The sequence below is a fragment of the Pseudopipra pipra genome, chromosome W (genome assembly GCF_036250125.1).
Source record: "Pseudopipra pipra isolate bDixPip1 chromosome W, bDixPip1.hap1, whole genome shotgun sequence".
In the NCBI taxonomy this organism is placed as follows: Eukaryota; Metazoa; Chordata; class Aves; order Passeriformes; family Pipridae; genus Pseudopipra; species Pseudopipra pipra.
In genome coordinates, this window is record NC_087580.1 from 26,298,987 (window position 1) to 26,325,311 (window position 26,325).

Here is a 26,325-nt window from a genome sequence, read left to right on the forward strand (position 1 = left end):
TCATGTTTCACTGCTCTGCAGTAAGAACAAAATCTGATTCATGCTATAATATGTATAATAATATATTCTTTTTAAAATTTTGCTCTGTCACATAAAAGTTTGGAAAAAAAACCAAATGCACAAAATTGATGATTAGGCATCTGTGCTTAAATTATCCCTTCTGCCCCACTGTTTCCTTGTGCAAACTTTGTGGCTTTTGAGCCACTTCCCTTTAATGGAGGGTAAGGTGTGAAACCATGTGAAATATTTCCAGTGTTCTTGCCAGTGAATTGCACCATGGAAAGGTACCAGCCCATTTTAGCTGAGTGTTCCCAGTCCTTGAGTTTGAGAACGAGACAGTGGTGCTGCACAGTTGTGAAAAGGACTTGGATTCTTGGAGGTGCTTTGATTCAGGTAGTCTTGAAGGTGTTAACACAATTGAATTGTGAGGTGGACCCAAATAAGATCCCAAATACAAGCTGAGTCCCAGGTATAGTGTTCCTGGCTGATGTCAGCTTTAATGGCCAAGCCATATTGGTGACCTGAAGCCACAAGTGTGGAATTTAGGAAATAGTTGAAATCTCTGCAGAACAGAACTCTTGGTGACTGCTGAAGGCTTCATGAACAGCATTGCCACATCTTTTCTTTTTTTTAAATTCATCAATTTTTTGTAGGCAAACACCAGGACTATGAGACTTGGAAAGAGCAGCTTTAGACACGGGCCCGCTGCAGCAGCAACTTCCGGGATCGAGCAAAGCAGAAAAACAACGGCCACTTGAGTTATTTATTGTAGGGGTTGCCCCCCCTGAGCTGTGTATTTTTCCTGACCCACGGGGGTCCCGGGGTTCAGCCATGATGTTGCCTGAAAGCTGGGACTGCTCAGGGCTGGAGTGCAGCCCCAGCACAGCCTCTCCCAGAGAAGGACAGGGCAGAGGGGCTCTGGGCTGTGGGCAGCGAGGGCCAGCTGGGCTGGCTGGCAGCTCCGGGCACCTCTGGGGCTGTCAGAGAGGGGCTGTTCCAGGGCCCTTTGGGCTTCTGGGGGCTTCTTTGGTCTGATTCTGTAGAAGAGACACAGAACTGAGGCAAGAGCAGCAGGACTACAGCTCCTGGCCCCTCAGATGGACCAATGCGGCCGCTCAGCTGGGCTGTGCCAGCAGATGACAGCTCCCAGCATGCTGAGGAGCCTGATCCTTCCAGCTGGATCCCTGGGGTAGTTTAGTCTAGGCCTTCCTTGGTGAATCCAAGGAATCTCCCTGGGTGCCATCGTCCCCACTTCATCCCTAAGCCTCCCTCAAGACTCTGCCAGCCTGGCAGGGTCACTCAACCACCCCTGGGGCAGCTCAGGGTGCCGCACAGGGGTCTGGGGTGCGGCGAAGGCCTTGGGAGGGCTCCTGAGCGGCCCGGTGCTGGAAGAGCTGTTGAGTGGGGAAAAACTCTTGCTGGTCAGTGGGAGAAAGAGAAGATGCAACAAAAGCCATGGTTTCAGTTAAGCTTGAGCAAACGTTATGCATTTAATGTGACTGAAGGGCTCTGAGGCCAGGCTCTGCAGTGTGGGGACAGGAAAGGGATGTCCTGGGGGCACGCAGGGCTGTCTGAACATGGAGCTTCTTGGGATGTCCCAAGGAGACATGAGAGCAAAGTGGGGCCTGGAGACACTCTGAGGGCAGCTGGGTGCCAAGGGCTGAGGCAGGCCTGTGTCCCCAGGGACACCCTGCCTGTTCCTGCCTGCGTGGTGGCTCCCTGGGACCCGTTGCTGGGGGCAGGTGCCATGTCAACAAGCACTGGGACCTGTGGCTAGCGGCCGGCAGCGTGTCACAGAGGGGCCCTTTGTGACACCCACTGCAGCAGGTGAGCTCAGCGCGGCCGTGGCCCACGGTGGGTCAGTGTCCGTCAGGACGGCGACCGGACAGGAGAGGAGTGCGGCGCTGGCGAGAAGCCCCCGACTGCAGTCCACATCTTGTCCACGACCCTTGGTGGCCCCGTGGGAACTTGGCGTTTTGCTGAGGCGTTTTGCCGAAGCATTTTTGCCTGAGGCATTTGGGCCGAGGCCTTTTGGCTGAGGCGCTTTGCCTGAGGCACTTTGCCTTGGCCTTTGGGCTGAGGTCTTTTGCCTTGGCCTTTTGGCTGCAGCCTTTTGCCTTGGCCTTTGGGCTGAGGCGCTTTGCCTTTGCCTTTTGGCTGCGGCCTTTTGCCTTGGCCTTTGGGCTGAGGCACTTTGCCTTTGCCTTTTGGCTGAGGCACTTTGCCTTCGCCTTTGGCTGAGGCCTTTTGCTGAGGCCTTTTGCCTGAGGCACTTTGCCTGAGGCGATTTGGCCGCAGCATTTTTCCCGAGGGTGTTCGACTCCACCATTCAGACGCCCTCCGTAGGCAGGCTCCCCTGTGTTCTTTGATTCACAGGATGGAGAAGAGACCCCCCGCCTGCCCCAGGCAGGCCTGGATGGAAGACAGCTCTTCCCAGGAGAGCCGCTCTCCAGGTCTGCAGCTTCCATCCTCCTGCGAGGTGACCACCATGCAGCCCCTCAAGCTCGGTGAGTGAGGGGCCCTGTGGGGCTGGGCAGGGCTGGGGCCCACCACCACACCCTGTAGCACATCAGGATCCTACTTTCCTGGCCAGCTGACAATGAGGGTCCTGGGGGTCAGCCATGATGTTGCCTGAAAGCTGGGACTGCTCAGGGCTGGAGCGTGGCCCCAGCACAGCCTCTCCCAAAGACGGACAGGGCAGAAGGGGCTCTGGGCTGTGGGCAGCGAGGGTCAGCTGGGCTGGCAGGAGGCAGCCGTGCTGTGGGAGCCTGGGCCTTTCCTGACTGTCTGCCATTGCTTTCCTCAGCCCGGGGCACTGGGGCTTTCCCAGGCATGGCAGCTCCTCTGCTGGGCACCCTCCAGCCAGGAGCTGCAAGGAAAGGCCGTGCCAAGGCAGTGGGCAGAGAGCTGGGTGGAGGGCAGATATCCTCTGCCCCCTCCTCTCGCTGGACCCTCTGCAGCTCTCCCTGCTCCTTCCCCCCTTAGATGCCAGCTGGTTGCCCATCTACAAGGAGGAGCAGGAAGCTGTTGATTCCATCCTGGCCTTTGTCACCAGCCCCAACAAGGTAACTGTGGCCAGCTGGAGGGCGGCTGTGCTGCTGTCTGCTGGCAGGGGCTCTGCTGCTGGGCTGCTGGAGGGGTGCTGGCAGGGCAGGGCTGCTTCTCCCGCAGGGCACTGCACCCCCTGTGCTGCGGTCCCGCTGGCTGTGTCCGCCCACTCACAATCCGTGTTTGTGTCTCTGTCCCCTGGCTGGCAGGAGGAGAGAGACAAGGCCACATTTCTTCAGAGCATCTCCGTGCTGTGCAGAAGCGCCTTGAACCACGGTCTGACCCAGGGCCTGGATTTGTTCTGTGACACGTACCAGCTGGCAGAGAACATCAAGGTGAGGGCACTCTGGGCAATGTGGTGAAGGGAGCAAAGCCCCCTGGCACAGGCAGCTTGTGTGGACAGCTCTTGGGTGGGTCAGGGACTGGAGACCCTGGCTGCTGGCAGCTGCCAGGTGCCATCCCGGTTGTGCTCTGCAGGCGCTGCTGGAAGAAGAGCCAAGGGACCAGCTGTGTACAGACCTTCGGCATCTTTCCATGCTGGCTCTGGAGAAATTGAGGTACCTGCCCATCTGTCACGGCCCCCCCGGCCCAGAGGTCCAATGCCACCTGCACGAGTTGTCGAGGAGCTGCTCCCAGCACCCGTGTGCAACCCGTGTCCTGCCCTCTCCCTGCAGCTTGGTGGACACAGCGCTGGAGGGCAAAGCCAAAAGCCTCCTCTGCACGTGTTTCTCAAGTGTCTTCTGGCTGCCTGCAGAGAAGGAAATGCCAAAAGCAGACCTTGCCCTCTATATCAAGGTAGGTGCTGGGTGAGCTCCAGGGGCCTCCAGCCCCTCTGGCCTGCTCCCTGGCAATCCCATGCTGCCACAGGAGCAAGGATCCCAGGCAGGGCAGGGTCTTTCCCACCCTCATGCCTCTGTCCTTTTCCCATGGGCCTGGCCGCATCCCGTGCCACAGGCTGCTCTACCCCCTAAGACTGTCTATGCCCATGTCTCTTCAGGGAAGTGTGGGCATCCTCCTCCTCCTCCTGTGGCACAGGGGGTTCAGATGGCTCTCCTGGGGCTGGGAGGAACAGCAGAATGACTGCCACTGCTCTCTGTGTTCCTTGCAGACCCTGAACTCCATGGACAGCATGCTGAGGACAGTGGTGCTCAGCTTTCCTGCCTCTCGAGTCAGCGAGGAGCTGCAGGGCATCTTGGAGGTCTGGCACAAGCAAAAAGGGGGGGGGGGCAGGGCTGTTCCTCAGCCTGGAGGGGAGGGTTTGCCCACTGCTGGCTGAGTGGTGCCCAGAGCAGTGCTGAACAGGCAGAGTGCCCTGCGGGGAGGGTGCCCACCTCCTGTGGGGAAGCAGGTGTGCTGCTGGTGTTGGAGTCTGCTCCCAGGGCTCACCCGCTGCTTCTCTTGTCCCAGCTGCTGCTGGACTTCACCAGATGCGAGAGAGAGGCTGTGAGGGAGAGGGCCATGGCAAGGATCGATGTGCTGACCCGTGTGCTGTCCGACTATTCCACTCTGCAGGTAAGGACCAGGCCCCCTCCAGCCAGGCCCTGCCCCCATCCCTGCTGCTCTCCATGCCAGGGCTGCTGCCCACATGGCTGCTCTGACAGATGGGGATGCAGGGCTCTGCAAAGCCTGGTCTCTCCAGGAATCCAGCCCTGGGCAGACTCTCGGGAGGGGGGCTTTGGCACCACCTTTGTGCCCTCAGCCCTTCTGCTCATGCCTCCCTCATCCAGGCCAATGCCAACGCCAGAAGAGGCACTGCTGGACCTGTCTGCTCTGGGGAGATCCAGCTCCCGCTCCTAGGAAAGCTGCTGGGGCATCTCATCCTTTTCCGGTTCTCCGAGGAGCAGACAAGCTGTGCAGCTTTCCATGCTCTTTTTGCCCTGGCTGAGTTCATCTGTAAGTAAAAAAGGCAGAGCAGTGCTGGGCTTCATCTGCTCTATCTCCTGATAGATCTGCTTCCTGACCTCCTTTGCCCCTCCCAGCTGCTTCCCAGAGCTTCCCAGCTGCCCCTTTGCTGCAGAGGCTGAGTGCTCTGCTCAAGGCCAGGATCTGTTTGCTGCTGCTCTCCTTCCTCCCCTTGCTTTCAGGATCTTGCAGCCCACTGGTTTGTGGGCCCCACAGGCAAAGCCCCTCTTGACTTCCCTGTCCCAAAGCCATGTCTTCCCTGGTGGGGAAGAGCAGATCCCCCACCCTGGCTGGTCCCTCCAGTGCCTGTAGCAAGAAGCTGTTCCTGATGCCCTCATGAAATCCTGGGCTGCTCCTGTCCTGCCCCCTTGCCAGCAGATGCCAGGGAGGTTTGGTGAGCTTGCTGGCAAAGCTACTCTGCCTTCCTGACTCTTGTGTGTTTGTCCCGGTGTTTAGTCGAATCCAGGCTAAAGGACAGAGCAGACCAAGTCCACTGGGAAGCCGTGACCACCTCCGCGCTGTGTTCTCTGAGCGCCAGGGACTGTGCCAAGGTAAGGAGCTGCACCCTTGCTGGGACTCCTGTCCGTGGCACCAGCAGGGCACTGGTGTGAGCCAAAGGACCCCGCAGCAGTGGGGCTGGCGTGCCCTCAGCTCCCTGGGGAGAGGGTTCACGCCGTCCTTGAGCAGGGACAGCACGAGGGCTGCACTCCAGTGGCCCAGCAGCAGCTTTAGCCCCAGCAGGAGCTCCAGTGCTCCTGGCCACCAGCAAGTCCCTGGTTCTCAGTGGGGCCAGCAGCCTGTGCCCATGAGCCCTCCTCCCCCAGCAGGAGGGCACTCTCTGCTCATCCTCTGCCATGCAGGGACTGCAGGCACTTCTCCCAGCTTTGCTGTGGGCACTGCTGTCAGCAGTGGTGGGCACATCCGGCCAGGGCCCCTCAAGCTGCTCAGCCAAGCAGCACCATCAGGGCACTCAGCACAACATCTCTTCCTTCCTTGCTGCCATAGACCTTTGGAAAATACCTGCAGTCCCACGAGAGGACGGATGTCATCCTCGTGGCCATCGAGGCGTTGGGAGATGCCAGCATCCTCGACCAGCAGGTGCCCAGCAGCCTGCTGGATGTGGCCTTGGAAGACCCGGACGTCTGGCTGACGGACGTAAGTGGCCTGTGGCTGCATTGTCGTGCCCTTCAGCCCTCTTGGGCCTTGTTCCTCCCTGCATCCCTCCCTCCCAAGCACAGGTGACTTGGGCCCCCCCAAGCCACCTCAAGGCAGCAGAGAGGAATGGGAAGGGCAACTGAGCACATGGCTGCACTCCGGGGGCAGTGCCATCCTCACCTGTATCCCCTGCAGGCGCCCAAGATAGTCAGCAGCATCCTTGAGAGCCTGCCATACTGCAGCACACAGGCAGCGTGGGAGAAAGCGGAGTCACTGCTTCGCCTGATGACCAACCTGTACCCCACCACAGTGGTCATCCTCCTGTGCAAGGCGGCTCTTCAAGGAGACAGGTACTGGCCCTGATGGCCTTGAGGGTGGGCTTGTTCCCTGTGGGGAGAGGGACCCCAAGACTCTCTGGCTGCCAGAGCCAAGGAATGCTGCGGGACAGCCTGCAGAGTCAGGCCCTCCATCCCCCCACGCTTTCCAGCCCTGCTGGCTGGTCTGGCTTTACAGCAGCCAAAGCTGGCCCAGCCAGCCCAGAGCCAGCACGGTGCTCCAGCCCCACAGGGAACACGCCCTCAGCCCCGTCCTGCCCACGCTGGCAGGGCCCCCAGGGACGTGCAGCCAGGGCTCCAAGGGGTGGGTTCTGGGGGGCTGCTCCAGGCCACAGCACTGTGGCTGAGGCAGCCCTGCTGACAGTGCTCTGCCTTCCAGCACTGCGCCGGAGCTGTGGGAGCTGATGTCCTCCATGCCGGAGACACTGTCCAAGATCTTGGAGGACTTTGCCAACCTGCTGCACAGACAATGCTTCCACTGCTCTGCAGAAGGCCCCCGCACCCAGCCCATGGCTGTGAGTGACCACCAAAGGCCCTGGTCCCCTCCCACCAGCCTTGCAGGCTCTGCTGGCCCCTCACAGCTCTGTTTGCTCCTGCAGTCATCCTCCAGGAAGGCTGAGTGGGAGGATTTGGCTGACGAGCCCGACATCGAGAGCCACCAGGGCTGTCCAAACGAGAGGACGGCCAGGCTGCTGCTGGAAGGGCTCATTGGGCTGTCACAGAGAGCCGAGATGGTGAGCAGGGCGGTGTGAGGGGCAGCCCTGTTGGCAAATGGGGGCTGGGGCTGTGTGGAAAGCAGTGGTTTGGCCTGGCCTGGGACTCAGAACGTGGGGTGACTGCTCCAAACACCCTCCCTGCCATGGTGGGGCCTGGGGTGGCTGCCTGGGAGCTTTTCAGGCACGGCCCTCTTCACCCAATGGACATTCTCTTCTCTCTACAGGCAAGAAACATCGAACTCTTCCTGCCGGGCATGATGAAGATCCTGCAAGCTGGCAGCGAAGATGCCCAGATGAAGACCCTGCTGGCCTTGCAAAACGTTCTGCGTCAGCTGAAGAAGACCAAGGCCAGCTTCATCGCTGTGCAGCTTGTGGGGAGGCTCCTGCCCCTCTTTGACTCGGTAAGGCTGAGGTGGAGCCTGAGCCCCTCAGATGGGCGCTGGACAATGACAGCTGCCCTGCAGCCCAGCCCTGCGAGCAGCACTTGGAGCCAGCTCCACTCCCCTGGGCTCTCCTGGGATGGCTTCTGGGCTGTTCAGTCCAGTGCTGCTTCTTCTGGAATGTGAGACCACAGCCGCTGCCCTCCCCGCAGCCATGATCACGGCCCTCTGCACTGTGGGCAGGGAGCTGCTGTTTGCAAAACTCCCTTTTCCTGCTTCCTGCCAGGAGTGCAGCGAGCTGCGAGAGCTGTCCATCCGCATGCTCACGGAGCTGCTGCAGTTGGTGGTCGGCAGGGATGAGAAGAGGATGAGGAAGGAGGTGTGGCGAGCACTGGTACCTCTCCTCTTCCGCATGAGCGACCAGGTCCCCAGCGTGGCCAAGGTACAGCGCTGAAGGCTGAGCCCTGACACACAGAGGGCTGGGCTGACACCCCCCAGGGCTCTTGGGCATCGGGGCAAGGGCTGCTGGCAGCGGGCAGCGCTTCCCCAGCACAGCCCGTGGGAAGGTCCATGCGGAGCCAGTGCCAGCAGGGCCGGAGAAGCTGGCACGGCCCTGTGCAACACCAACCCTGCCTGCTCCTGCAGGGCTCGGCAGCAGCCCGTGGCCACCACGGCCTGAGCAGGGGCATCCCCACAGGCTGTGTCGGAGGCCAGGCCTTTGAGCCTTCACGCCTATCCCCCAGGGCTGTCCCCAAAGGCTCCCAGACATTTGGGCTAGGGCATGTCCCAGCTTCCTAAAGGCAGGATCCCCCAGGAACAGAGCCAAGATGTCTCCTTGCCCAGGCCCCCGGGCCATCCCTGAGCTCATGCTGTCCTGCAGGCCTCCAGGGAAGCCCTTCTTGCTGCCGCAGAGCTGCTGAAGTGGAAGACGCTCAAGCACCTGCTGCAGAGAGAGCGGCTGTGGGAGCTTGGAGCGTGCTTGGTAAGGACAAGCTGAGGGGCCCGGGCTGGGGGAAGGCTGCCCTCATCCCATGTCTGGGCTGGGGGCTCTGCAGCTGGGCAGAGCCTGGAGCTGCATCCCTGTTGCTGCCCACAAGAACAGAGCCCCAGGGGCTCTTCTGCTGGCCCCTGTCCCTTCCCTGTAGCCAGCAGGAGGGGAGGCCTCTCTGTCCCAGGGGGTGCTGGCGGGAGGCACTGCTCCAGCCAACTGCCCCAGTGACAGCCCTGGAGAGACATGCCTTGTTCTCTCTGCAGCTTCAGAAGAGCAGGAGCAGGGCTGAAGACTTCATCCACCAGAGCCTGCCCTACCTGCAGGACCCTCAGGCCAACGTGCGCCTGGCGGCCGTCAGGTTCATCGGTGAGTGCCAGCCCCTGCGGTGCCTCTGGGGCAGCCTGGCCCCTGTGCCACTGCTGCCCCAGCAACGAGGGGCAGTCCTGGGGCTACCCCAGCAACGAGGGGCAGTCCTGGGGCTGCCCCAGCCCCGGCCACCCCGGGCAGGGCCTTGCCTCCCTCTGCCAGCCCTGCCCACGTAGCGGGGCTTGGTGGCCGCCTTGCTCAGTCCCACTGCCCTGAGCTTCTGGGGGCTCCTAGGCTCAGCCCTGCTGAGGGGGAGGAGGGTAGGACTGGGGGCCCTGCTGCTGGGAGCAGGCTGGGGAGCAGGGGCTAATGGAGCTCTGTGCCCAGGACTCATCACACGGCGCCTGAGGGAGCAGACCACAGAGAGTCAGGCTGACATCCTGAGCGGTGAGTGGGGAGCGCGGTCTGTGGGGAATCCAGAGGCTCTCTGCAGATGTGGGGTTTGATCTGGGCTCTGTTTCTTTCCCTCACAGCACTTCAGCCCTTGGAGAATGACTGGGACATCTCTGTCAGCTCCCTGGCAGCTCGGACAACCTCCATTCTGAGGAGTCCTTGCGTGCAGCAAAGACCAAGAGGCCTCCTGCGAGCACTACGCTGCTGCTGGCCGTGAGCCCGGCAGAGGTGCAGCTTGCCTTGGCTAAAGGACTGGGGCTGAATAAAGCTGCAACAACGTGCCCAAAGCCCTGGTGTCCTTCAGCTGTGTGGTGCTGAGTGTGCCGAGTCGACCGTGTCCTTCCTGGGCTGTCCCGCAGGCAGCGGGACACTCCCCCCTCAGCACCCCTGGCCCCAGGCTTGTGGGACAAGCTGAGCCCTGGCTGGGGCTTTCCCCGGGAGAAGCCGCCTTGGCTAAAGGACAAGCTGCTGCCCGAGCCTTCTCACCCCATTTCAGGGTCACTGCCAATGTCACCCTGCCCTCTGCTGGTGTGAAGCTATCCCCCTTGTCCTGTCACTCCAGGCCCTCATCCAAAATCCCTCCCCAGCTCCCTTGGAGCCTCTTTTAGGCACTGGAAGGGGCTGGAAGGTCACCCCAAAACCTTCTCTTCTCCAGCCTGGGCAGCCACAGTTCTCCCTGTGTCCCCACACGGTGCCCCACTCTGTGACCCCTGTGTCCTCCCAGGCCCAGCACCCCAGGAGGTGGCACAGCAGCAAGCCCTGTGCTGCAGCCGTGTGTTGGTTTGGACCTGGCTTCCTGCCAAGTCCCTGAGACCCAGCGAAAAAGCTTACTTCTCAGAGAGAAAAAAAAACCAAATAGCAGAGCTAGAGCAAAAATATAGATGTACATATAGCACAGTTATAGCCAGTAAGAATACTCATCATGGCTGGGCCTCGCAAATGAAGATTTGGGGAGGGCACTACCCAAATTTGTTGCAAGAGCGTTGGTGACTGAAAAGGCCAATACGAGATAGACATGTCCGGTTACAAAAGGTACAGCAGAAAGACTCCTTAGGTGGTATATTCTGCAAGGCAAGATTCTTTCTGCCTTGTCTTTTCTCCTCAAGGGTGATCCTGCGTGCGTTCTCAAAAGCATCAGCAGTGTTATAGATGGTGTGTTTCCAGGCCTCCCGACTGGAGGTCAGAGTAGACCAGTGATGGTGATCAATATGGCCAAGGCTGAGATGTTGTTTCAGGGAGTCCTTGTATCTTCTCTTTGGGGCTCCTCTCTTGTGGCAGCCGGTGGCAAGTTCACCATAGAGCAGGATCTTAGGGAGGCAGTGGTTGGTCCTTCATTCTGGAGACGTGCCCTGCCCAGCACAGCTGTGTTCTCAGCAACATGGCCTCAATACTTGTGACTGCTGCTTGTTCTAGAACAGATGTATTGGTCACATAATCTGACCAGTGGATGTTTAGGATTGTACAGAGGCAGCACTGTTGGAAGCGTTCCAGGAGACGCAGGTGGTGGTGGTAGATGACCCATGATTCAGATCCATATAAGAGAGTGGACAGCACTATGGTTCTGTAAACACTGATCTCTGTACTTTTCTTCAAGTGTTTATTTCATCAAACTCTTTTATGAAGCTTTCCAAAAGCTCTCTATGCCTTTGCTAACCTGTTGTCTATCTCTGTCAATCTTACCATCCGAGGAGATGAGGCTGCCTAGGTAATTAAACTGCTGAACTGATTTGAGTTCTGATTGGCCAATGGTGATATGGGGATGATGGAAGACTTACTGAGGTGCCAGTTGATAGAGAACTTCTGTCTTCTTTAAGCTGACTTCCAGCCCAAAGAGCTCAGCAGTATCTGCAAAGCAGGATGTTAAACGCTGCAGAGCTGCTTCTGTGTGGGCAACAAGGGCGGTGTCATCAGCATAAAGCAGCTCCTGGACAAGATGGTTTAAGGTCTTGGTGTGGGCCTTCAGTCGCCTTAGGTTGAAAAGGCTTCCATCAGTATGGTATCGAATGTAGATACCGTCCTGATCATCGAGGTCTGCCGTGGCCCTTTGGAGCATCCTGCTGAAAAAGATTATGAATACGGTTGGTGCAAGAACGCAGCCTTGTTTCACACCATTGGTTATTAGAAAGGGCTCAGAAAGTTCATCGCCATATCTGACTTGTCCGTGCTGATCCTCGTGGAGTGAGATGATCATTTTAAGGAACTTGGGGGGACAACCTAAACGTTCCAAAATCTGCCACAGACCTTTTCTGCTCACAGTATCGAAAGCCTTGGTGAGGTCGACAAAGGTTACATAGAGACTTTTGTTCTGTTCCCTACACTTCTCTTGCAGTTGTCTGAGAAAAAACACCATGTCTGTGGTGCTCCTGTTGGCTCTGAAACCACACTGACTTTCAGGTAGCATTCCTTCTGCTATAGCAGGTATTAGTCTGCTATATTAGGCAAGAGTATTCTTGCCAGGATTTTGCCAGCAATGGAGAGCAGAGTAATACCAGGGTAATATGAGCAGTCTGATTTAGTACTTTTCTTCTTATACAAAGTGATGATGACTGCATCTCGAAGGCCTGATGGTAGTTCGCCTGGTTCCCAACAGTGCACCACAAACTCATGAAATTTAGCATGGAGTGCAAGGCCCCCACATTTCCAGACTTTGGGTGGGATTCCATCAACCCCAGCTGCCTTGCTGATTTTCACCTGCTGTATGGCCTTAAGGGTTTCTCCTAAAGTGGGGGCAGTATCCAATTCATATTTCACTGGTTGTTGTGTGATGGACTGAATTGCTGAGTCTTGGACTACACAGTTGGTGCTGAAAAGAGTCTGAAAGTGTTCAGACCATCGATTCAGAATGGAGGTTTTATCTGTTAGAAGCGTTTGCCCATCAGCACTGAGTAGAGTGCTTTGGGCTTAGTATGTAGGCCCGTATGCTGAATAAAGGATTTTCTTCTTGTGTATACATATATATACACACACACTGAACAGAATGAAAATTGGAACCAAAAATGAAGTTGAAGTCTACTCAACTGTTGGTCATAAAGTGGAATTAAGTTTAGGAGAAAACATAACCTAATTAGGAGGTTATGAAAGGCACATTAGTATGTGCTGGAAAAGTAATTTTTATATATGAAAACTATTTTATGCTTTATATTATCTGTATAATACACAGTCTTACACAAACAAACCAAGGATGTGCATGAAGTTCACACTAAAGCTCTGTACTATATTTATTGCTCTCTGTGATCAGTGCTGCATTCAGGTTACATTTGACCTGCAGATGTAATGGAACCTCAGCAGAGTACAAGAGGGCAATCAAGAAAATAATGATCTTGGGGTGGCAAAGAGGTTTCTCTACATTGCTTTTCTGTGATGAAGAAATCACTGTCCCAGAGAAATCTTTGCAGGTGACAGGCTTGAAAAGGAAACACCTTCACAGCCAGAGCCAGGAGATCAGAAACCTTGCAAAATTCAACTGCAGCCAATGTGGAGGAATCTGAGTTAGTCTTGGTTTTAAACATGACTAATACTCCTCTTCCTTTAGCAGATGCACTAATTCATTCTATAACCTGCAGCCTCCCCCAAAGTGCAGAAACTCCACAAGTGAAATTTGTTGAAGCTGAACATCAGATCAAAAGCTTCAGGCCTCTTCCAGCACGATTTCATCAGCTCTGCCTCCTCAAGAAGTCAGGAAAAAAAATACAGCTACATGAAAAGTAAATGAGCAGCTTTTTCTTACTCTGAAACCAGAAAATAATGACATGAAACCCAGATCAAATGCAGCACTATCACTTGTCTTTCCAAATGCCAGCATTTATTCTCTCTCTCACAGCTCCCAGAGACTTGTCATCCTGATTATCCTCCCCATGCCCTTGGGGGCATTTTTGGAGCCAATTTACACCTCTAATACTTTTTTCTCTCCTGGAGAGAGAACTGATTTTGCCTGCACATTGTAATCCCTTTAGAAGAACTTTTCCCTTTCCCCCCTAGTTTTCCTCACTTGTTGTTATTACTTTTTTCCCCCTAAGTTTAAAAATTAAAGCCTTTGCTCTGAAAGAGGGCGAAGGAAGAATGAAGAAGCTTCAAACCAAGGAGAAAAGCCATAAAATCCGAATTTCTGTGAACAGCACAACAAGTCTCCACCTGCATTAATGCCACCTCACGAAATGGCGATGGCCTCTGCAGGCAGCTGCCTAAAAACACCCACGGCTCCTCAGGAAAACAGAAATGCAATTGTTATATTTTTCCCCCCCCCTAAAGATTTAATTTTTCTCTCTTTTCATTCAGCCCCTCGGTGACTCCCGAGAGCCCTCTGCAAAGCCATAAACTGACTTTTGGAGGAGCTTTTGGACACCCCCGGGATCCTCCCCCGCGCTGCCGTGGGGCCCGTGGGTGTGTGAGGGGCTGAGGGGTCGAGCGCCTGGACACTGATAAATAAATATCAGCACGCAGGGATACGGGCCCGCCCCCGCCGCGCTGCGCAAACGGCGCAGGGATACGCAAACGGCGTAAGGCGGCGCCGCGAGCGGCAATGGAGCACAGCTACGCAAATTGCGTAAGGGGGCCGGCAATGCCCGCGGCGCTACGCAAACGGCGTAAGGGGGCGCCGGTAACGGCAATAGAGAGAGTTACGTAAGTTGCGTAAGGCTACGCAAATGGCGCAAGGTCACTGCCCTCAGCGCTACGCAAATGGCGGAAGGACCCCGGTGGCTTCCTAAGGGCTCGCGGACCTTTCCCGGTTCATCCCAGTCCTCTCCAAAGGGCTCCCAGTCCCTTCCTAAAGGCTCCCAGTCCATCCCAGTCCGCCCCAGTCCGCTCCTAACGCCACTGCCCACAGCGCTACGCAAACGGCGTAAGGGGCTCTGCCGTTGCCCACAGCCCTACGCAAATGGCGTAAGGGGCCGCCGGTAACGGCAAGGGAGGGGAGCTACGTAAACTGCGTAAGGCTACGCAACTGGCGTAAGCGCCCTGCCCTCAGCGCTACGCAAATGGCGGAAGGGCCCCGGTTCCTTCCTCGGGGCTCCCAGTTTATCCCAGTACCCCCCAGTCCTTTCCTAAGGGCTCCCAGTTCATCCCAGCTATCGCCGCGTTCTCGCGCTTCCAGAATTTTCTCCCTCCGCTTCCCAAATATAAAGGGACTTTCTGTGCTGAACACCGAGCCGGGAGCGCTGACGAGCTCGGCGCAGGGGCCGTGTAGTACTTGGTTTCTCTACAGTTCGTGTTTTTATAATGAAGGGGGAAGGGAAGGAAGGGAGCCGCTCCTACCAGCACGTCAATAATCTGTTGCAAAGGACTGGAGCTCTCAGACTCAATTAGTCCTCCAGTGAACCATTTAGCTGCTGAAATAAATCCAGTCCCAGGCACAGAATGAGCAGGATTCGAGACAGAAAAGCCTGTGTGGGTACTCAGGGCATTGAGCTCGTGCGGATTCGTGCACAGGTGCAACTTGGTACATTTTAGTACTGAGTGCTTTTGATACACAAACTGCCCACCGAAACTCCCTCGGGTCACAACGTGCAAAGGTGGGACAGCTTTATCCAGAACACATAGACCACACAATGTTTCAAAGCCGGATCAGAATCTGTGCCAGCCTGTGGTGGAACCATGAAAGCCACCCACAGGAGTTGCATTTCCCATTCGGATATCAGGTGGGGACAAGTCCCTGCCACAGGAATGGAAAATCCATGGTGGGGTGGGAAGGGCCAAGATGCTGCCCTGGCAGAGAAGGGTGGATGTGCCACTGCAACATCTCCCAGCAACGCTGCTGTGGGTGGAAAAACACCATTAAGGTGGGACAAAGTCTAGGAAAGCAACTGCAGAGTCTGTCTCCTCTAAATGTGATGTCTCCATCATCCAGACACAAAGCCATGCTTTGGACCTCCCTGCACCAGTCTTGCTTTTCTAGCTCCTTAAGTGCATCAGAACAAGACCAAAAAAATTACTTCTTTTTATATTCTTGTAGTTAGTTGACCCTGGCCAGATACCAGGTACCCACTAAAGCCGCTCTCTCACTCTCCCTCTGCAACTGGGCAGAGGAGAGAGAAAAAAAAAAAACAACAAACCAGCTAAAAATTCATAAGTAGAGATAAGAGCTGGGAGAGGTCAGTGACTGATCACCTTCATGGGCAAAACAGACTCCAAGTGGGAATAGTACTTAAACTTAATACTACAGGATAAGAGCCAAAGAGTGAGAAATAAAACAGTCTTAAAAACACCTTCCCCTCACCCCTCCTTCCATGTTCTCCCTCCTCCCCCCCAGCAGTGCAGGGGGACGGGAATGCGGGTCACGGTCAGTTGTTGTTTCTGCCGCTGCTCAGGGAGAGGAGTTGGAGTCCTTTCCCTGCTCCCATGGGGTCCCTCCCGCGGGAGACAGTCCTTGATGGACCTCTCCAACGTGAGTCCATCCCTCGAGCAGCAGCTCTTCCCAGCCTGCTGTCCTGTGGGTCACTCCTCCATGGGGTCAGTCCTTCACGGATGAGCTGTACTTGCGTGGATCCCCCACAGGGGCCACGAGTCCTGCCCGGGAAAAACCTGCTCCAGCCTGGGCTTCCCTCTCCATGGGCTGCAGCTCCCTGCCAGGACCCTGCTCCATCCTGGGCCTGCCACGGGGTCACAGCCTCCTTCCTGCATCCACCTGCTGCAGCGTGGGAGCCTCCATGGGCTGCAGGGGGGTCTCTGCACCCCGATGTTCCCCCACGGGCTGCAGGGAGGTCTCTGTACCCCGATGCTCCCCTATGGGCTGCAGGGGGGGTTTCTGCACCCCGATGGTTCCCCATGGGCTGCAGGGGGGTCTCTGCACCCCGATGCTCCCCCAGAGGCTGCAGGGGCACAGTTGCCCCACCCTGCTCTGCCCCACGGTCTACAGGGCCTGAGCTCCAGCACCTGGAGCACCTCCTGCCCCTCCTTCTGCACTGCCCTTGGGGTCTGCATTGCTGTTCCCATGGTCTCACTCCGCTCTTTCCTGGCTGGAATTCCTTCTTTTTCTTAAATATGTTATCCCAGAGGTGTTACTGTCACTCCTGACTGGCTCAGCCTTGGCCAGAGGCAGGAATTCCATCCTGGAGCTGGCTGGCATTGGCTCCACGGGACAGGGGAAGCTTCTGGCAGCTTCTAACAGAAGCCAGCCCTGTAGCCCCCCCCGCTACCAAAACCCAGCCACAGAAACCCACTGCACCCAGTTACTTCCACTTGCCCCAGGATGGTTCCAGTTTCCATCAGGATGATCCCAGTCACTCCCAGTCACTTCCAGTTTATGCCAGTTGCCTCCAGCATGCACCCTGTCACTCCCAGTTACTCCCAGTTGCTTCCAGCAGGATCCCAGTTGCTCCAAGGATGTTCCCAGTTGCCTTCCAGCATGGTCCCACTGGATCCCAAATCCCCCCTGTGTAGTTCCAGTCACTCCCAGTTTGATCCTGCTCCCTTACAGTCACTCCCACTATGATTCCAGTATGGTGCTGGTCACTCCCACTATGATCCCAGTCACTGCCAGTCACACCCAATAGGATCCCAGTTGCCCCCAAGGTGGTCCCAGTTGCTCCCAGTCACCCTCAGGATGGTTCCTTTCACTCTCAGGGACTCCCAGTCTGAGTCCAGTATGGCCCCAGTCACACCCAGTCACTCCCTGGAGGATGCCATTTGCCCCCTGCATGGTCCCAGTTGCTCCCAGTATGAGTCCAGTCACCCCCAGTATGATCCCAGTAACTTCCAGACACTTCCAGTATGAAGCTAGTTTGATCCCATTCATCCCCAGCATGGCTGCAGTCCCTCTCACACACTCCCAGTATTATTGCAGTCACTCCCAGTAAGACCCCAGTATGACCCCAGCAGGGGCCCAGCTGCCACCAATATGGTTCCAGTTGCTCCCAGTCACCCCTACTATGGTTCCAGTAACTCCCAGAATGATCCCAGTCACTCCCAGTCACTCCCTGTATATCCCAGTTGCCTCCAACATGCTCCCAGTCAGTCCCAGTATGATCCCAGTCTCTCCTAGTAGGACCCAAGTTACCCCCTGCATGGTCCCAGTTGCTCCCAGTCACCCCACTGTAGTTCCAGTCCCTCCCAGTCTCTCCCAGTACAGCTCCAGTATGATCCCAGTGACCCCCTATATGGTGGCAGTCACACCCAGGATGAACCCAGACATTCCCTGGCACTCCCAGGATAAACCCATGTGCCCCCAGCAGGGTCCCACTTGCTCCCAGTCACTCCACTAGAGTTCCAGTCTTTCCCAGTAGGATCCCTGTCACTCCCAGTCTCTCCCAGTATATCCCAGCTGACCTCAGCATGCTCCCAGTCAGTCCCAGTACACTCCCAGGCAGTCCCAATATGATCCCAGTCACTCCTGGTCTCTCCTAGTATATCCCAGTTGCCTCCAGTGTGGTCCCACTCACTCCCAGTTGCTCCCAGTAGCTTCCAGCATGATCCCAGTTGCTCACAGCCACTCCCAGTCACGCCCGGTGGGGTCCTAGTGCCTTCCAGTATGATCCCAGTCACCTCCAGCATGATCCCACTTGCTCCCACTGTATCCCAGTTGTGCCAACATGGTCCCAACTGCCCTCAGAATGTTCCCAGTCACTCCCAGTATGACCCCAGCCACCTTCACTGTGGGCCCAGTTGCTCCCATTATGATCCCAGTTGTGCCCAGCATGGTCCCAGTTGCTCCCACTTCCTCCCAGTGTGATCCCAGTAGCTCCCAGTTGTCCCAAGCACAGAACCAGTTGCTCCCAGTATGATCCTAGACTGATCCCAGTATGATCCCAGTACAATCACAGTTGCCACCAGTATGATACCAGTGACTTCCAGACACTTCCAGTACAAATCCAGTTTGATCCCAGTCATCCCCAATATGGCTGCAGTCCCTCTCACACACTCCCAGGATTATTGCAGTCATTCCCAGTATGATCCCCATTGCCCCAGTTCTGGTCCCACTGGATCCAGTCCGGGTCTTGGTGTATCCCGGTGTCCCCCCTGTCCCCCCACCCCGGTGTCACCCCCTTTTCTCTCCCCACAGAGCTCCTGAGCCGCCGGCGGCCGCAGCCCCTCCCCAGGGCCTCGGGCCCAGCCTGGACACCCCCCCAACCCCTTGAGGATTTTGGGGGGTTGTGTGTCCCCCCTCCCCTGCTGCCACTCTGCCTCTGCCCGGCTGCTCCCAGTGATCCCAGGAAAGCTTCCCAGTTCTCCCCAGTCCCGGTTATTGGGGGGCAGTGGGGGAGGGGCTTGGGGGAATCCCAAGGGGTGGAGCCGAGTTTGGGGGGGGCAGAACCAGCCCCTGGGATGGATCTGGAATGGGGACCCCCCTGTGTTCCCCCTGTGTCAAGCCACTCTGGGAGGGTCTTGGTGGGGCACCTGTCCCTTAAAAGGCACCCAGCTCACCCCCAAAGGTGCTGGGACCCCCCTTAATCTCCCCATGGGCCCTGGAGAACCCCCCAAACATATTCAGAGCCCACCCAGGATCCCACCTAACCCCTTTTTTGGGGTACTGGGACCCCAAACTGAGTTGGAGGAAGCTGGGGATTGGGGGATGATGTGGAAGATGTGAGAGGAGGGAAAATGGGGGTTGGGACCCCCAGAGTAATCCGGGGGTGGGGTGGGGATTGAGGGGACTTTGGAAAAGTGGGAGAACAGGGAGAAGGGTGGAAAAGGGAGGGTGGTCTGGTGGGTCGGATGGTCCTATGAGGGTCTTTGGGCACGGGTGTTGGCAAAGGGGGATGGCCCCCCTGAACTCCCAACTTACTGTGGGGTGCTGGGGGCTGCTGGATCCAATCTCAGCCTTGGGTTATGCCAACACTTTCAGTTTAGAGGAATTACAGAAGTGTGACTGAACCATTTAGGTCCCCCAGGTTTTAATGATGGCAAATCAGATCTATTGATAGAAATCAATTTATTTAGGGTTACAAATGATCAGACAAAAGATCTTCATTACAGTTATTTACTGTACAATAGAAGCACTAAAACTACCAGGAGTACAGGATAAGACAGGACAGTGCTCTACACTAAAGCAATTGTTGAAGCAATTCTACTCAAGCTGGCACAAAAGCAATAATTCTTAGAGATGGATGGGACTCCCTCAGACCAACGTTCATGGGGAGATCTCTGCTCTCAACCTCCAGCAGTGACCCTGGGGGGGTCCCCAGCTAAGGCAGGAATCTGCACACACCCCCACGAAGGGTTCTGTTGGAAGAAGCTGCCCCTGGGAAAGGGGACTGGCCCTTTGTGGTAGAAACCTCAGTTCGCTCAAGTGCAAAGGGGCGCTGTGATCCCCCCCCCCCCAAAGGGCAAGACAACTGGGGAAGGAAAGAGGGGCTTGGCTAACAGAGATCAAAGATTTCATGAGGTAAAAACCAGGTTCAGTTCAGGCTGAGGGCGCTGCGGCACCGCCCGTGCGAACATTCCTGACGGGAGCGCGGCGGGCGGAGGGCGGAGGGGGCGGGGGCTCTGTACAGGCGGTGCGCGCGCAGAGCGCCGTGTTGGCTTCCGGGAAGCAAAGATGGCGCTGGGTCCGTGCTGCACTGTGAGCTGGCGGGGCCTGCGGGAGAGCGGGGCTCCGGGGATCCCCTCGGGGGCTGCGGGGAGCGCGGGTGTGGGTGGAAAGGCTGGAGGGCTCGGGAGGGTTTAGCCGAGGGGTTCGGGGGTTCCCGAGGGGCAGAGCGCGGGGCCTGGAAGCCGCGCGGGGGGGGCTCTGCCAACGCCCTGGCTGCACTGCGCAGGCGCGCCGGCGGAGTACTCAAGAGGGAACTGCAACTCCCATGAGGCTCTGCGCGATCCGCCATTACTTTTCCCGCCACAGCGCTCCTGCCGTCCCGGCGAGCCGACCCCAGGGAAAGGGGATCCCAGTGACCCTCCTCGAACCCCAGAGACCCCCAACACTCAGCACACAGAGACGTCACAGGGAGGGGGGCCCGAGGGTCCCCTAAAGCCCAGCAGTGTGTTCCGGGGGTACCCAACCCCCGGGGCAGGGGTCCTGGGGGTGCCCCCCAAAGTCTGGGGGGGAGATGTACCACATCCGGGTAAGGGGATCCCAGTGCCCCCAGTATAGCCCAGTGACCTCCCAGTGACCCTCAGTACAGCCCAGTAACCCCCTCAGTGACCAGCTACTGTGTTCCAGTGACCTCCCACTGCCCCCAGTATGGCTCAGTGATTCTCCACTGAGCACCCAGTAACCCCCAGTATGGCCCAGTAACTTCTGAGTGTCACCCCGTGTGTCCTGGTAATCCCCCAGTAACTTCCCAGTCCTTCCCAGTGCTCTTCCAGCATCCCTCAGTAACCCCTCAGTCCCTCCCAGTGCCCCCTGGTTCCCCCCACTGTGTCCCAGTATCCCCCAGTAATCCCTGAAAGCCCCCCAGCTTTCCCCGTGTCCCCAGATGCCCTTGGCCTTTCTGTGAGTGTGTGTGGGGGGGGCGTTTTTGGGGTCAGAGGGTCCAGGGGGGGCTCCTGGGGTGAGATGGAGGGTTGGGGACATCAGGGATGGGGTTTGGGTACACTGGGGAGAGTGGGAAGGGCTTTGTGGGCAGTGGAATTGGGGGTGTCAAGAGGGGAATTGGGGTGATCTGGAGGCCCTGGGGACATTGGAGACACCAGGGGAGTCTTGAGGTCTTAAGAGGGGAAATTAGGGACACCAAGACGGTCTTGGGGACACCAGGGGGGTCTCAGGACTCATCTGAGCGTGCTGCTGCCCCTCCTCTTTACCCGCAGACATTATTAACTCCACCCAAATGTCCCCTAACCTCCATTTTCCTTTCAATCCCCTCCCCCTACAGATCCCTTTGCCCTCCCAACACCGCTTTTAACTTCCCTAAATGCACCTAAAGCCCCCCAAAACCCCCCAAATCCCCATCCAACCCCTCTCCCTGATCCCCCCCAAAGCTCCCCCAGCTCCCCCTGAAATGCCTCCAACCCCCCTCCACGAGGGATCACCCAGCACCCTGGGACAGGAGCACAGTGGGCTGTACTGAGGGCACTGGGCTGTACTGGGAGAGCAGTGGGGGGGCTCAGGTGTCCCATGACAACGTGGCCCAGCTCCAGGAGAAATCTGGGGAGCAGTGAGGAGGTGCTGGTCTGCACTGGTTTGTGCTGGTCTGTCCTGGTCTGTCCCCCCAATCCCCAAAGCCCCTCCCCAGCTCCCCCAAGACCCTCCCACACCACAAAGCCCCCCAGGCCCCCCCAGGCCCCTGACTTGGTCCTGCTGCCCCTTGAGCATCTCCAGCTGCTGCAGAACCAGGCATTTCATCAGCAAATGTGCAGGTGACCCCAAGCTGGGGGTGTGTTGATGTGCTGGAAGGCAGGAGGGCTCTGCAGAGGGACCTGGCCCAGCTGGATCCATGGGCTGATTGCAAGGGGATGAGGTTCCAGCAGGCCAAGGGCCGGGTCCTGCCCTTTGGCCACAAGAAGCCCCGTCAGCCCCCTGGGCTGGGGCCAGAGTGTCTGGAGAGCAGGCAGGCAGAAAGGGAGCTGGGAGTGTGGATGGACAGGAAGCTGAAGAGGAGGCAGAGTGTGGCCAGGTGGCCAAGAGGGCCAATGGCTGGTGGCCTGTGTGAGGAAGAGTGTGTCAACAGGAGCAGGGAAGTGCTTGTTGGGCTGGAATGAGCGCTGGTGAGGCCACCCCTGGAGTGCTGTGTCCAGCTCTGGGCCCCTGAGTTGAGGAAGGCCCTGGAGGGGCTGGAGCAGGTGCAGAGAAGAGCAGCGAGGCTGGGGAAGGGAGTGGAGCACAAGTGGTGTGAGGAGAGGCTGAGGGAGCTGGGGGTGTTGAGGCTGGAGAAGAGGAGGCTCAGGGGAGATCTCCTGACTGTCTGCAAGTCCCTGCCAGGAGGTTGGAGCCAGGTGGGGCTGTTCTGGCAGGAAGCAGCAGTAGGACAAAAGGGCTGGGTCTTGAGCTGTGCCAGGGGAGGTTTAGATTGGATATTAGGAAGCAATTTTTTGCAGAGAGAGTAATCAGGCCTTGGAATGGGCTGGGCAGGGAGGGGGTGGAGTCAGCGTCCCTGGAGGTGTTGAAGGTGAGAGTGGATGTGGCCTCAGTGCCATGGTCTGGGAAGCACGGCGGGGTTGGATCCAGGGTTGGACTTGATGATCTTGGAGGTCTTTTCCAACGTGGCTGATTCTGTGAATCTGTGATTCCCATTCCTATGGCAGCACATGCTTGAGGCTCTATCCCCAGGGTGATAGAGATGTCTGTCCATATCTATCTCCCATGTTAGTCTGTAAATGTGTGGTGTTAGCAAAGCAGGCTGAGTTCTGGGCTGGTTGTAGAAGGAGAGAGAAGCCCAGAGGCCAGTGCAAGCAGGCAGCCCTCAGCTTGCACATGATGTCCCCTCCCTGCAGGTTCCTGTCCTTGAGCCCAGGCCCTGAGGTGAGGCTGAGAAGTGGCGCGGAGGTGAGCCCAGAGCTGTCCCTGAGGTGAGGCTGAGAATAAGTGCAAGGCAGAGGTGCTGCTGAAGGAGAGCCCTGTGGTGGGGAAGAGAGGAAAAGCTGTAAGTGCCCAGCCCCAAGAAGGTGTTGTCTCCATCCCCTGTGTGCCAGGTGAGCTGGGGCTTTGCTGCAGAGCTGCGGGCGCTGATTTGAGCGTCTCCAAGTGCTGAGATGGTGGGCACCCAGGAACACAAACTGTGCCTGGCCACGGAGCCTGCAAGGAGGAGCAGAGACAGCCCTGGCAGTGTGGGTGGCCAGGTTGTCCCTGTGCCTTCCCCTGCAGGCCCTGTCTGTCCCTGCTGGGCCCCTGTCCATCCCCATCAGGTCCCTGCCCGTCCCCCCCGGGCTGAGCTCCCCCCAGGAAGTGCCGTGGAGCTGAAGCTGCTGCCATCCCCCCCCTGCAGCCACTGCCCCAGCCAAGGGAGCAGCAAAGGCAGGGCCAGGAGCAGAGGCAGCATCAGGGGAGCCCTGGGGGGGCCGGGAAGCTCTTGTGTGGGTCAGGAAAGAGGCGCTGGGCACGAGGCCGGGGCTGTGCTGAGCAGGCCCAGCCCTCACATCCCCCCAGCCAACGCCGGCTGCCCGGGGGGCTTGGGAGGGACCCCCAGCCCGTGTGCCCCACACTGAGCTGGCAGAGAGAGAGCCAAGGGACAGGGCCACGGGCAGGGCCACGGGTGAGGGACAGGCAGGGCCATTGCAGGGCCACGGTGAGGGCACAGCCTGTGGCAGCAGAGCTGCCCAGGGCCGGGGGCAGCCGGGGGTGTTGGTACCAGGCAGTGCTGGGGCCGAGCAGAGCACGAGGCCTCTTGCAGAGCCCTGGAGCAGCCTCCCACTTGCCAGCCCTGCCCTGGTGGGGTGACACTGTCCCCTCCCTACAGGACACTCCCCCCAAATCTTTGTGGGGGCCTTTTGTGTCTATTCCTGGTTGCCGATTCCTGCTGGGGACCTGAGGGAGCCTCTGCAATCCCATCCATGGGGCACAATCTCCTCTCCAGAGCTTGACTCCCTGCAGACTTTGCAAGGAAATCTGTGCTGGCAGCCCGAGTATGTCATGACCACCCGCACTCTCCCCAGGATATTTGGGACGAGTTCCCCTTCCCGGGTGCCCGTGGGATAGGGGGGAAGGCACTTGTTTTCCTGCTGTTCATGTTCCTGCTCCGCCCCTGTCCCTGCCCTTCCTGCAGCTGTCGGGTGATTGGGAAAGGGGCGAGAGAAGCCCCAAAGCCTGAGACGGGGGAGAGGAGAAAGGGAAGCCTGGACAGTGGGGACCTCTGGGATCCCTGGGACAACAGAGTGCAGAACCCTGGAGAGGGGGAATGTCTGGGAACACGGCACCCGTAAGGCGAGAGTCACAAGAGAAGGAACCCTTGGGACCCCGAACACTCCCAGCATCCCTGAGTGGCACCCGCAGCATTCCAGACAGGGGAGACCCTCTGAACCCCAGAGGGGAGAGACCAGAGAGGGGGGAACTTCTGGGAGAATTTTTTTGGGTAATCTTCATATTTTGGAGTATTTTTAGCTGAATTTCAACTGTTGCAGTTTGAGGGACTAAGGGTCTTCTTCCTATTTCTGAAGGTTTTTTGCCTGAATCTCGATGGTTTGGGTTTTCCTGAGCTGAATCTTGGTGTTTTGGAGGTTTTTATGGACACAGGATGCCCGGTGAGTTCTAGAGATGGACTTGGGCAGGAGGAACCCCCAAGCCAACGCGCTCAGCCCTTGTTTTCCCCCCATCAGGATTTGTCCTTCCCAAAGCTTGGGCGGATGGAGGAGGAGGCTGCGAGGAAGAGGAAGATGCCTTGGGCCCCCCAGGCAGGTGAGGAGGAAGTCAGTGTCCCTTTGGGCGGGTGTTGTGCTGGCTCTGTCAGCCGAGCATGGCCCCGGCTGCAGGACAACCCCGCTGGCGCCGCCGTCCTGCCGGGGCCGGAGTTGGGGGGATGTCCTTGGCCTTCCCTGTGGGTCAGAGGCAAATCCCCTGCCTGTCCTTCTTGCTTCCTGCCCCAGGCCCCGAGCTGAGGACGGAGAGCCCGGAGGACAAATCCCCCCGTGAGACCCTGGTGGGAGAGGCCGTTTTGAAGGGCTCCACGGCGCAGGAAGGCAGCGGGGAGGAAAAGGGCCGGAGATCCCCCCGCAGGAGGGGCTCCAAAGCCATCCCAGGGTGCTCTGAGGAGGAAAGACCCAGCCTGTGCCAGGAAGGGAGCTGGAGCTTGAGGGGGAGCTCTGAGCTGGCGGTCCCTGAGCAGTCTCTAAGCAGGGAGAAGCCCTTCAGGTGCTTGGAATGTGGGAAGAACTTCAACCGTAGCTCCACCCTGCTCCAACACCAGCACATCCACACTGGGGAACGGCCCTACACGTGTGGGGAATGTGGGAAGAGCTTCAGCCGTAGCTCCAATCTCTGCACCCACCGTCTCATCCACACTGGAGAACGGCCCTACAAGTGCTTTAAATGTGGGAAGAGGTTTCGGACCAGCTCAAATCTCCTCCTGCATGAGCAGACACACACAGATGAGAGGCCCTTCCGCTGCATGGACTGCGGGAAGGGATTCAAGCGGAACTCCAACCTCCTCACCCACGGGCGCATCCACACTGGGGATAGGCCCTACAAGTGTGGAGAGTGTGGGAAGAGCTTCAGCCGAAGCTCTCATCTGCTCCGGCACAAGCACAGCCACACTGGAGAACAGCCCGGGAAAGGGGTGGGAGAGGGGGGCTAGGGGGAGGAGGGAGAGTGGGAGTGGATGTGCTGTGGGGCTGCCTTGTTGTGGCTGCCTTGTTGTCCCCATGACTTGATCCTTGGAGAGCGGTGGAGGCTGGAGAAAGGGGGGAGCTTGGGCCCCCTGTGCCGAGCCAGCGGTCGGGGCTGTGCTGTTGGTGCCAAATTGCCCCTGCTCAGGCTGAACCCAGAGCCCGCCCATGTGTCAGGGGGCCCGATCCGCTCCCTGCTGTCATTGCCCTGGGGCAGCCTCTGGTGTTCCCCTGCCTGTGGGGCTGTTTGGTTTCCTTGGGCACAGCTGTCCCTTGTGCAGGGCTGTGCCCTTGGGAGCTGTTGGGGGTGGGTGGGAGGTGTTTTTTGGGGGTGCTGGGTTGGGTTGGGGGCAGAGCCCTGGCGGTGGGTGGGGGGATGCAGGTACCCCCCACAGTGGGGGTTGGTGTTGCTGGGTCAGGCCCCGCTGGCTCCATTGTCAGCCCGGTGCCGGCGGGGGGGACACAGCGGGTTTGGGGCCCCCTGGGAGTGCCGGGGGTGGGTGTGGAGCCCGGGAGCTGCCGAGTGTGGAGGGTGGAGCGGGGAGATGCCGGAGCTGGGGGACCCCCGGCAGCCTGGAGGGGGGAGCATGGAGAGGGAGGACTCCGGAACCCCCGGGAGCCTTAAACCGGGGGCACAGAGAAGGGCAAACCTGGACAGTGCAGACCCCTGGGATCCCAGAGAAAACAGAGTGGAGAACCTGGAGAGGGGGAATGTCTGGGAATGCGGCACCCAAAGGCGAGAGTCACTGGAGAAGGAACCCTTGGGACCCCCAACACTCCCAGAATCTCTAAGTGGGACCCCCAGCATCCCGAAAAGGGGAGACCTTTCGAACCCCAGAGGGGAGAGACCAGAGACAGGGAACTCCTGGGAGATATTTTTTAGGTAATCCTCATATTTTGGAGTATTGTTTGGCTGA

General features: G+C 58.0%; 1 protein-coding gene across 1 annotated transcript in view; it reads left to right on the forward strand.

Annotated features, from left to right (window-relative positions):
- LOC135405294 (zinc finger protein OZF-like) overlaps positions 1-25,432 on the forward strand; it is an 84,421-nt gene extending 58,989 nt beyond the window's left edge. Inside the window, exon 3 of the mRNA XM_064639961.1 lies at positions 24,918-25,432. Coding sequence (XP_064496031.1) covers positions 24,918-25,377 — 460 coding nt within the window. The 3' untranslated portion in view covers positions 25,378-25,432. The remainder of the gene's footprint in view (positions 1-24,917) is intronic.
- Positions 25,433-26,325: the final 893 nt, after the last annotated feature.